This window comes from Rana temporaria, chromosome 5, assembly GCF_905171775.1.
Source record: "Rana temporaria chromosome 5, aRanTem1.1, whole genome shotgun sequence".
Taxonomy (NCBI): Eukaryota; Metazoa; Chordata; class Amphibia; order Anura; family Ranidae; genus Rana; species Rana temporaria.
This window is the reverse complement of record NC_053493.1, coordinates 286,661-298,881: the sequence shown is the minus strand read 5'-3', so window position 1 is coordinate 298,881 and position 12,221 is coordinate 286,661. Positions and strand designations below refer to the sequence as shown.

Sequence of the window (12,221 nt, the reverse complement as noted above, 5' to 3'; positions counted from 1 at the left end):
GATAATAAATGTCCGACATCTACTCTTCCAGGTGAGCGCCGACATCGAGATAGAGAAGAGAACGCGACCTCCCAGGAGCCGCGGTAATCCCCCCCTCCCCCGTGTTCTGTATTTATATTATGACATCATCTTCCATCCCATAATGATATCCACATCACAGACCCCCAATATCATTCTATCTACTCACCCCTGTGACTTCATACATTCATATAACTCTGACATATACCGCAGCGCTGTACAGAGATCACCGAGCCAATCACATCAGTCTCTGTACAGAGGAGCTTACACTCTAATGTCCCCTCCCCCCCACAGCACATCAGTCTCTGTACAGAGGAGCTTACACTCTAATGTCCCCTCCCCCCCACATCACATCAGTCTCTGTACAGAGGAGCTTACACTCTAATGTCCCCTCCCCCCCACAGTCACATCAGTCTCTGTACAGAGGAGCTTACACTCTAATGTCCCCTCCCCCACAGTCACATCAGTCTCTGTACCAGAGGAGCTTACACTCTAATGTCCCCTCCCCCCACATCACATCAGTCTCTGTACAGAGGAGCTTACACTCTAATGTCCCCTCCCCCCCACATCACATCAGTCTCTGTACAGAGGAGCTTACACTCTAATGTCCCCTCCCCCCCACATCACATCAGTCTCTGTACAGAGGAGCTTACACTCTAATGTCCCCTCCCCCCCACATCACATCAGTCTCTGTACAGAGGAGCTTACACTCTAATGTCCCCTCCCCCCCACAGCACATCAGTCTCTGTACAGAGGAGCTTACACTCTAATGTCCCCTCCCCCCCACATCACATCAGTCTCTGTACAGAGGAGCTTACACTCTAATGTCCCCTCCCCCCCACAGTCACATCAGTCTCTGTACAGAGGAGCTTACACTCTAATGTCCCCTCCCCCACAGTCACATCAGTCTCTGTACCAGAGGAGCTTACACTCTAATGTCCCCTCCCCCCACATCACATCAGTCTCTGTACAGAGGAGCTTACACTCTAATGTCCCCTCCCCCCCACATCACATCAGTCTCTGTACAGAGGAGCTTACACTCTAATGTCCCCTCCCCCCCACATCACATCAGTCTCTGTACAGAGGAGCTTACACTCTAATGTCCCCTCCCCCCACAGTCACATCAGTCTATGTACAGAGGAGCTTACACTCTAATGTCCCCTCCCCCCCACATCACATCAGTCTCTGTACAGAGGAGCTTACACTCTAATGTCCCCTCCCCCCACAGTCACATCAGTCTCTGTACAGAGGAGCTTACACTCTAATGTCCCCTCCCCCCACATCACATCAGTCTCTGTACAGAGGAGCTTACACTCTAATGTCCCCTCCCCCCACAGTCACATCAGTCTCTGTACAGAGGAGCTTACACTCTAATGTCCCCTCCCCCCACACATCACATCAGTCTCTGTACAGAGGAGCTTACACTCTAATGTCCCCTCCCCCCACAGTCACATCAGTCTCTGTACAGAGGAGCTTACACTCTAATGTCCCCTCCCCCCCCCACATCACATCAGTCTCTGTACAGAGGAGCTTACACTCTAATGTCCCCTCCCCCCCCCCACATCACATCAGTCTCTGTACAGAGGAGCTTACACTCTAATGTCCCCTCCCCCCCACAGTCACATCAGTCTCTGTACAGAGGAGCTTACACTCTAATGTCCCCTCCCCCACAGTCACATCACATCAGTCTCTGTACAGAGGAGCTTACACTCTAATGTCCCCTCCCCCACAGTCACATCAGTCTCTGTACCAGAGGAGCTTACACTCTAATGTCCCCTCCCCCCACATCACATCAGTCTCTGTACAGAGGAGCTTACACTCTAATGTCCCCCCCCCACATCACATCAGTCTCTGTACAGAGGAGCTTACACTCTAATGTCCCCTCCCCCACAGTCACATCACATCAGTCTCTGTACAGAGGAGCTTACACTCTAATGTCCCCTCCCCCACAGTCACATCAGTCTCTGTACCAGAGGAGCTTACACTCTAATGTCCCCTCCCCCCACATCACATCAGTCTCTGTACAGAGGAGCTTACACTCTAATGTCCCCTCCCCCCACATCACATCACATCAGTCTCTGTACAGAGGAGCTTACACTCTAATGTCCCCTCCCCCCCACAGTCACATCAGTCTCTGTACAGAGGAGCTTACACTCTAATGTCCCCTCCCCCCCACAGTCACATCAGTCTCTGTACAGAGGAGCTTACACTCTAATGTCCCCTCCCCCCACATCACATCAGTCTCTGTACAGAGGAGCTTACACTCTAATGTCCCCTCCCCCCCACAGTCACATCAGTCTCTGTACAGAGGAGCTTACACTCTAATGTCCCCTCCCCCACACATCACATCAGTCTCTGTACAGAGGAGCTTACACTCTAATGTCCCCTCCCCCCACAGTCACATCAGTCTCTGTACAGAGGAGCTTACACTCTAATGTCCCCTCCCCCCACAGTCACATCAGTCTCTGTACAGAGGAGCTTACACTCTAATGTCCCCTCCCCCCCACAGTCACATCAGTCTCTGTACAGAGGAGCTTACACTCTAATGTCCCCTCCCCCCACATCACATCAGTCTCTGTACAGAGGAGCTTACACTCTAATGTCCCCTCTCCCCCCACATCACATCAGTCTCTGTACAGAGGAGCTTACACTCTAATGTCCCCTCCCCCCCCCACACAGTCTCTGTACAGAGGAGCTTACACTCTAATGTCCCCTCCCCCCACACAGTCTCTGTACAGAGGAGCTTACACTCTAATGTCCCCTCCCCCCCACATCACATCAGTCTCTGTACAGAGGAGCTTACACTCTAATGTCCCCTCCCCCCCACATCACATCAGTCTCTGTACAGAGGAGCTTACACTCTAATGTCCCCTCCCCCCCCCACAGTCTCTGTACAGAGGAGCTTACACTCTAATGTCCCCTCCCCCCACACAGTCTCTGTACAGAGGAACTTACACTCTAATGTCCCCTCCCCCCACACATCACATCAGTCTCTGTACAGAGGAGCTTACACTCTAATGTCCCCTCCCCCCACAGTCACATCAGTCTCTGTACAGAGGAGCTTACACTCTAATGTCCCCTCCCCCCCACATCACATCAGTCTCTGTACAGAGGAGCTTACACTCTAATGTCCCCTCCCCCCCACATCACATCAGTCTCTGTACAGAGGAGCTTACACTCTAATGTCCCCTCCCCCCACAGTCACATCAGTCTCTATACAGAGGAGCTTACACTCTAATGTCCCCTCCCCCCACAGTCACATCAGTCTCTGTACAGAGGAGCTTACACTCTAATGTCCCCCCCCCCCACATCACATCAGTCTCTGTACAGAGGAGCTTACACTCTAATGTCCCCTCCCCCCCACATCACATCAGTCTCTGTACAGAGGAGCTTACACTCTAATGTCCCCCCCCCCCCCACATCACATCAGTTTCTGTACAGAGGAGCTTACACTCTAATGTCCCCTCCCCCCACAGTCACATCAGTCTCTGTACAGAGGAGCTTACACTCTAATGTCCCCTCCCCCCCCACATCACATCAGTCTCTGTACAGAGGAGCTTACACTCTAATGTCCCCTCCCCCCCCACATCACATCAGTCTCTGTACAGAGGAGCTTACACTCTAATGTCCCCTCCCCCCCACAGTCACATCAGTCTCTGTACAGAGGAGCTTACACTCTAATGTCCCCTCCCCCCACAGTCACATCAGTTTCTGTACAGAGGAGCTTACACTCTAATGTCCCCTCCCCCCACATCACATCAGTCTCTGTACAGAGGAGCTTACACTCTAATGTCCCCTCCCCCCACATCACATCAGTCTCTGTACAGAGGAGCTTACACTCTAATGTCCCCTCCCCCCACATCACATCAGTCTCTGTACAGAGGAGCTTACACTCTAATGTCCCCTCCCCCCACACAGTCACATCAGTCTCTGTACAGAGGAGCTTACACTCTAATGTCCCCTCCCCCCCACATCACATCAGTCTCTGTACAGAGGAGCTTACACTCTAATGTCCCCTCCCCCACACATCACATCAATCTCTGTACAGAGGAGCTTACACTCTAATGTCCCCTCCCCCCACATCACATCACATCAGTCTCTGTACAGAGGAGCTTACACTCTAATGTCCCCTCCCCCCACAGTCACATCTGTCTCTGTACAGAGGAGCTTACACTCTAATGTCCCCTCCCCCCACATCACATCACATCAGTCTCTGTACAGAGGAGCTTACACTCTAATGTCCCCTCCCCCCACAGTCACATCAGTCTCTGTACAGAGGAGCTTACACTCTAATGTCCCCTCCCCCACACATCACATCAGTCTCTGTACAGAGGAGCTTACACTCTAATGTCCCCTCCCCCCCCACATCACATCAGTCTCTGTACAGAGGAGCTTACACTCTAATGTCCCCTCCCCCCACAGTCACATCAGTCTCTGTACAGAGGAACTTACACTCTAATGTCCCCTCCCCCCACATCACATCAGTCTCTGTACAGAGGAGCTTACACTCTAATGTCCCCTCCCCCCCACAGTCACATCAGTCTCTGTACAGAGGAGCTTACACTCTAATGTCCCCTCCCCCCACATCACATCAGTCTCTGTACAGAGGAGCTTACACTCTAATGTCCCCTCCCCCCACATCACATCAGTCTCTGTACAGAGGAGCTTACACTCTAATGTCCCCTCCCCCCACATCACATCAGTCTCTGTACAGAGGAGCTTACACTCTAATGTCCCCTCCCCCCACATCACATCAGTCTCTGTACAGAGGAGCTTACACTCTAATGTCCCCTCCCCCCCACACATCACATCAGTCTCTGTACAGAGGAGCTTACACTCTAATGTCCCCTCCCCCCCACATCACATCAGTCTCTGTACAGAGGAGCTTACACTCTAATGTCCCCCCCCCCCCCACATCACATCAGTTTCTGTACAGAGGAGCTTACACTCTAATGTCCCCTCCCCCCCACAGTCACATCAGTCTCTGTACAGAGGAGCTTACACTCTAATGTCCCCTCCCCCCACAGTCACATCAGTCTCTGTACAGAGGAGCTTACACTCTAATGTCCCCTCCCCCCCCACATCACATCAGTCTCTGTACAGAGGAGCTTACACTCTAATGTCCCCTCCCCCCCACATCACATCAGTCTCTGTACAGAGGAGCTTACACTCTAATGTCCCCTCCCCCCACACAGTCTCTGTACAGAGGAGCTTACACTCTAATGTCCCCTCCCCCCCCACACATCACATCTGTCTCTGTACAGAGGAGCTTACACTCTAATGTCCCCTCCCCCCACAGTCACATCAGTCTCTGTACAGAGGAGCTTACACTTTAATGCCCCCCCCCTCCCCCACTATTATTATACATTGATAAGTGTCTTTGTGTTGCAGAGCTGCGGATGATCCCGTACATGATCACCATCGGGGACGCCATACATAATTTTGCGGACGGTCTGGCTATGGGAGCCGCATTTTCAACATCCTGGCAGGTGGGACTCGCCACCTCACTGGCCGTCTTATGTCATGAACTGCCGCATGAGCTGGGTGAGTCCTCATCTGCATAATTATGTCTGCCCCTCCCACTACAGGGTGACACAGACTAATGGGTCCCTCCCCCTCCCACTACAGGGTGACAGACTGGTGGGTCCCTCCCCCTCCCACCACTGGGTGACAGACTGGTGGGAATCGCCTCAGACTGCAGGGTGATATAGATGTAGGCATGCTCCTCCCACTGCAGGGTGACATAGATGGAGGTATGCTCCTCCCACTGCAGGGTGATATAGATGGAGGTATGCTCCTCCCACTGCAGGGTGATATAGATGGAGGTATGCTCCTCCCACTGCAGGGTGATATAGATGGAGGTATGCTCCTCCCACTGCAGGGTGATATAGATGGAGGTATGCTCCTCCCACTGCAGGGTGATATAGATGGAGGTATGCTCCTCCCACTGCAGGGTGATATAGATGGAGGTATGCTCCTCCCACTGCAGGGTGATATAGCTAGAGGTATGCTCCTCCCACTGCAGGATGATATATATTATGGTATGCTCCTCCCACTGCAGGGTGATATAGATGGTTGTATGCTCCTCCCGCAGGGTGATATAGATAGAGGTATGCTCCTCCCACTGCAGGGTGATATAGATGTAGGCATGCTCCTCCCACTGCAGGGTGATATAGATAGAGGTATGCTCCTCCCACTGCAGGGTGATATAGATGTAGGCATGCTCCTCCCACTGCAGGGTGATATAGATAAAGGTATGCTCCTCCCACTGCAGGGTGATATAGATGGAGGTATGCTCCTCCCACTGCAGGGTGATATAGATAGAGGCATGCTCCTCCCACTGCAGTGTCATAGATGGAGATATGCTCCTCCCAATGCAGGGTGACACAAATGGAGGTATGCTCCTCCCATCACAGGGTGAAATAGATGGAGATATGCTCCTCCCAATGCAGGGTGATATAGATGGAGTTATGCTCCTCCCAATGCAGGGTGACACAAATGGAGGTATGCTCCTCCCATCACAGGGTGACATAGATGGAGTTATGCTCCTCCCATCACAGGGTGGCATAGAATATGGTATGCTTCTCCCACTGCAGGGTGACATAGACGGAGATATGCTCCTCCCACTGCAGAGTAACACTGATTTAGGTATGCTCCTCCCACTGTAGGGTGACACAGCATGTTTGTACACTTTCTCGGCAGGTGATTTTGCGGCTCTGCTGCACGCCGGTCTGACGGTGCGCCGGGCGTTGCTCCTGAACTTTAGCAGCGCGCTGACGGCCTTCATCGGTTTGTACATCGCCCTGTCGGTGGCGGCGGATGAAGCCATCCAGCAATGGATCTTCACAGTGGCCACGGGGCTCTTCCTGTACGTGGCCCTGGCAGACATGGTGAGAAACGTTCCTTCCTCTCCTATGTCCCTCCCCCGCTGACTCCTTCTCCTCTCCTATGTCCCTCCCCCGCTGACTTCTTCTCCTCTCCTATGTCCCTCCCCCGCTGACTCCTTCTCCTCTCCTATGTCCCTCCCCCGCTGACTCCTTCTCCTCTCCTATGTCCCTCCCCCGCTGACTCCTTCTCCTCTCCTATGTTCCTCCCCCGCTGACTCCTTCTCCTCTCCTATGTCCCTCCCCCACTGACTCCTTCTCCTATCCTATGTCCCTCCCCCGCTGACTCCTTCTCCTCTCCTATGTCACTCCCCCGCTGACTCCTTCTCCTCTCCTATGTCCCTCCCCCGCTGACTCCTTCTCCTCTCCTATGTCCCTCCCCCGCTGACTCCTTCTCCTCTCCTATGTCCCTCCCCCGCTGACTCCTTCTCCTCTCCTATGTTCCTCCCCCGCTGACTCCTTCTCCTCTCCTATGTCCCTCCCCCACTGACTCCTTCTCCTATCCTATGTCCCTCCCCCGCTGACTCCTTCTCCTCTCCTATGTCACTCCCCCGCTGACTCCTTCTCCTCTCCTATGTCCCTCCCCCGCTGACTCCTTCTCCTCTCCTATGTCCCTCCCCCGCTGACTCCTTCTCCTCTCCTATGTCCCTCCCCCGCTGACTTCTTCTCTTCTCTTCCAGCTGCCCGCCATGATGAATGTGAAAGACCGCCGACCATGGGTGATCTTCCTCCTCCACAATCTGGGTCTCCTCGTGGGCTGGACCATCCTTCTGCTGCTGTCCATCTTTGAGGACAATATCACCCTCTGAGGATCCTCCTCCAGACATTGTATGGGATCCGCCCAGCTCAGTCCAGTATCATGGTGGACCTCAGCTGTACCTGAAGATACGTTCCTTCACAAGGGACTTTCTGGGCCCCATTCAGGTGATCAAAAATTAGCACTTTCTGGACCCGCCCCATGCGTGGGATCCTCATCCTTTGTCTTCCAATCCTCCCTCGTCCTCAGGATTTCACTGCTGTACTGTTTTGTGATGAATACAATAATTTAACCCCTTCAATACTGGGCACTCCCCCTTCCTTCCCAGGCCAATTTTCAGCTTTCAGCGCGGTCACACATTGAATGACAATTGCGCGGTCATGCAACACTGTACACATATGACATTTGTATCATTTTTTGAGACAGATTTCTTTTGGTGGGATTTAATCACCACTGGGGGGGTTTATTTTGTGCCAAATAAACAAAAAAAATTATTGAAAATTTTGAAAAAAAAAAAAAAAAAAACATATTTCCTCGTTTCTGTTATAAAATTTTGAAAATAAAATAATCTTTCTTCATAAATTTCGGCCAAAATATATCCTGCTCCATTTCTTTGGTGAAAATAACCCAAATCAGACTATATTATTTATTCTGTAGGAAAGTTATAGAGACCACAAATTTTGGGAAATGTGCTGATGGCCGATCTCATACCTTGAGACCCGAAAATACCAGGACAGTACAAATACCCCCCAAAATTACCCCTTTTTGAAAAGTAGACAGTCCAAGGTATTTAGTAAGAGGCATGGCAAGTTTTTTGATGTTGTAATTTTTTGTCAAAGTTTTTGGGGAAAATTAAGAAATTAAGTAAAGTTTTTTTTTCACAAGGTTGCAATTTTACGTTCTCTCTCACACACACACACACATATACAGTATATATCATAGGCATACTTACAATTACACCCCAAAACACATTTAGCTAGATTCAGAGAGACTTAGGCTGGCGTATCAGTAGATACGCCAGCCTAAGTCAGAATTTGCGTCAGCGCTAATTTAAACGTATTATTGTAACCAGATACGCTTAAATTAGGCTCAGATACGAGCGGCGTAAGTGTCTTACACCCTCGTATCCTAAAGTGTAATTTTGAGGCTGACCGCTAGGTGGCGCTTCCATTGCGGTCAGCGTAGAATATGTAAATCAGTAGATACACCTATTCACGAATGTACGCCCGGCTGACGCAGTACAGAAACGCCGTTTACGTAACGCATTAGCAGGCCTAAAGTTATTCCATCAAATAGATGGAATAGTAATGTTAAGTATGGCCACCGTTCCCGCGTCGAAATTCGAAAATTTTACGTCGTTTGCGTAAGACGTCCGTGAATAGGGATTTACGTCATTTACGTCCATGTCGAAATCAATAGGCCCGTGCGGCGTACGTTGCCGCAATGCACACTGGGAAATGTAGGCGGACGGCGCATGCGCCGTTCCAAAAAAACGTCAATCATGTCAGGTCAAGCCCTATTACCATAAAACACGCCCCCTCAGCTAAATTTTAATTAGGCGCCATGACGCCCGCCCGATTTACGCTACGCCGCCGTAACTTAGCAGGCAAGTACTTTGAGAATCATGTACTTGCCTCGCTAACTTACGGCGGCGTAGTGTAAACAAGCTACGCTACGCCGCCGCAAAGTTACGGCAAGCTATGTGAATCTAGCTAATTCTGTTCCTCCTCCTAAGTATGGTGATGCCACTTGTGTGAGACATTTTCACAGCCTAGATGCATAGAGGGGCCCAAAATCCAAAGAGCACCTTCAGGCTTTCCAGGAGTATACATTACGCATCTAAGTTCCTGATTACCTATCACATTTTTGGAGGCCCTGGAACACAGGGACAGTGGAAACACCCACAAAATTACCACATTTTAGAGAGTAAATACCCCATTGTATTTTTTAAGAGGCATGGGGAGGCCTTTATAGACTTAATTTGTTTGCCACAAGTTTTTGGAAAATATATAAAGTTGTCAATTTCATAAGAAATTATTCGCACACAGCATGGGCGTACTTACAATTACACTCCAAAACACATTCTACTCCCGAGTATGGGAATACCACATGTGTGAGACTTTTTCACAGCCTAGATGCATAGAGGGGCCCAAAATCCAAGGAGCACCTCCAGGCTTTCCAGAAGCATAAATTAAAGCTAATTTCTTGATTACCTCTCACACTTTTGGAGGCCCTGGAGCACCACATTTTGGTAAGTGAACAACCCAATGTAAGAGGCATGGAGAGGCTTTAATAGACTTAATTTGTTTGCCACATGTTTTTGGAAAATGCGGAATAAAAATGATAAATTATTTTTTTTTACACAAAGTTGTCAATTTATTAAGATATGTCTCACACACAGCATGAGCGTGCTTAATATTACACCACTAAATTCTGCTACCGAGTATGGAGATACCACACGTGTGAGACTTTTTCACAATCTAGATGCATAGAGGGGCACAAAATCCAAGGAACACCTTTGGGCTTTCAAGGAGCATAAATTGGACATCTAATTTCCTGATTAGCCATCACATTTGTGGATGTCCTGGAGCACCGGGACAGTGGAAAAATCCACAAAATGACCCCATTTTGGAAAGCAAACACCTCAAGGTATTCTCTGAAAGGCACGGTGGGTCTTTTGAAGTTTTTGGATAATGCAGAAAGAAAATTAAAAAATGATATGTAATTTTTTTACACAAAGTTGTCATATTAATAAGATATTTCTCACACACAGCATGGGCGAACTTACAATTACACATCTCCCAAAACACATTCTGCTCCTCCTCCCAAGTATTGGCATACCACATGTGTGACTTTTTCACAGCCTAGATGCATAGAGGGGCCCAAAATCCAAGGAGCGCCTTTCGGCTTTCCAGAAGCATAAAAATTACACATCTAACTTCCTGATTACCTATCACACTTTTGGAGGCCCTGGAGCACCAGGGCAGTGAAAACACCCACAAAATGACCACATTTTGGCGAGTGAACAACTCAATATAAAGGAGGGATGGAGAGGCTTTTATAGACTTAATTTGTTTGCCACATGTTTTTGGAAAAAGCAGAATAAAAATGATAAATTATTTTTTTACACAAAGTTGTAAATTTTAAGATACATCTCACACACAGCATGGGTGTGCTTAAAATTACACCCCGAAACACATTCTGCTACTCTTCCTGAGTATGGGGATACCACACATGTGACTTTTTTTTTACAAGAGGGGCCCAGATGCATAGTGGGGCCCAAAATCCAAGGAGCACATTTGGGAGCATCAATTGAGCACCTGGACAGTGGAAACAACCACAAAATGACCTTATTTTGGAAAGGAACCACCCCAAGATATTTTCTGAAAGGCATGGTGGGTCTTTTGAACAGGTCATTTTTTCGCTACAAGTTTTGGTAAATGCAGAAAGAACATGAATTGTTATATTTATTTTAAAACAAAAGTTGTCATATAAGATATTTCTCACACACATCATGGGCGTACTTACAATTGCACCCCAAAACACATTCTGCTCCTCCCAAGTATGGGGATACCACGTGTGAGACTTTTTAACAGCCCAGCCACATAGAGGGGCCCAAAATCCAAGGAGCACCTTTGGGCTTTTCATAATAATAAGAAAATATTTGTCAAATACATCAAGGGCACACTTAGAATTACACCCCAAAACACATTCTACTACTGTTCCCGAGTATGGGGATACCACACATGTGAAACTTTTTCACAACCTAGATGCATAGAGGGGCCCAAAATCCAGGGAGCGCCTTTGGGCTTTTAAGGAGCATAAAGTACGCATCTAATTTCCTGATTACCTATCAAATTTTTGGAGGCCCTCGAGCACCAGGACAGTGGAAAACACCAACAAAATGACCACATTTTGGAGAGTAACCACCCCAATGTATTTTCTAAGAGGGATGGAAAGGCCTTTTTAGACAATTTGTTAGCCACAAGTTTTTGGAAAATACACAAAGTTGGGGCTCAAAATCCAAGAAGCATGTTTGGGCTTTTAATAATAATAATAATAATAAAATATTTCTCAAATACATCAAGGGCACACTTAGAATTACACCCCAAAACACATTCTGCTACTCCTCCCAAATATGGGGATACCACACGTGTGAAACTTTTTCACAACCTAGATGCATAGGGGGGCCCAAAATCCATCTCTTTCTTTGAAGGGCCACCCTGCCGCAGTAGATCTGCTCGGGACGGTTGATATCACAATGCGCAACTACAATCATTACTACCATAAAAATCCATATAAAATATACTGTATGTGCGTGGAAATCAACAGGCAATAAATTCAAAATCAAATCTCACTTATCTTAAAAAATATGTAAAAAAAATTATGAAAGAAATAAAACAAAAAGATACAAAAAAACAAAAAGGATACAATTCATTTTTTTATTTATATATAAAAGGAGGGGGGTAGAGGAAAAAAAAAGGGGGGGGGGAGTATATACACCGGAGGAGGGCTGTATAGTTATTTTATCCAATATACAAAATAAATAAAAAAACAAACAC

At 48.4% G+C, this 12,221-nt stretch overlaps 1 protein-coding gene across 1 annotated transcript in view; it reads left to right on the top strand.

Annotated features, from left to right (window-relative positions):
- SLC39A4 (solute carrier family 39 member 4) overlaps positions 1-8,012 on the top strand; it is a 76,458-nt gene extending 68,446 nt beyond the window's left edge. The window contains exons 9-12 of the mRNA XM_040352062.1: positions 32-83; positions 5,410-5,562; positions 6,721-6,908; positions 7,583-8,012. Of these exons, the coding sequence (XP_040207996.1) occupies positions 32-83; positions 5,410-5,562; positions 6,721-6,908; positions 7,583-7,711 (522 nt within the window). The 3' untranslated portion in view covers positions 7,712-8,012. The remainder of the gene's footprint in view (positions 1-31; positions 84-5,409; positions 5,563-6,720; positions 6,909-7,582) is intronic.
- The last annotated feature ends 4,209 nt before the right edge of the window (positions 8,013-12,221 follow it).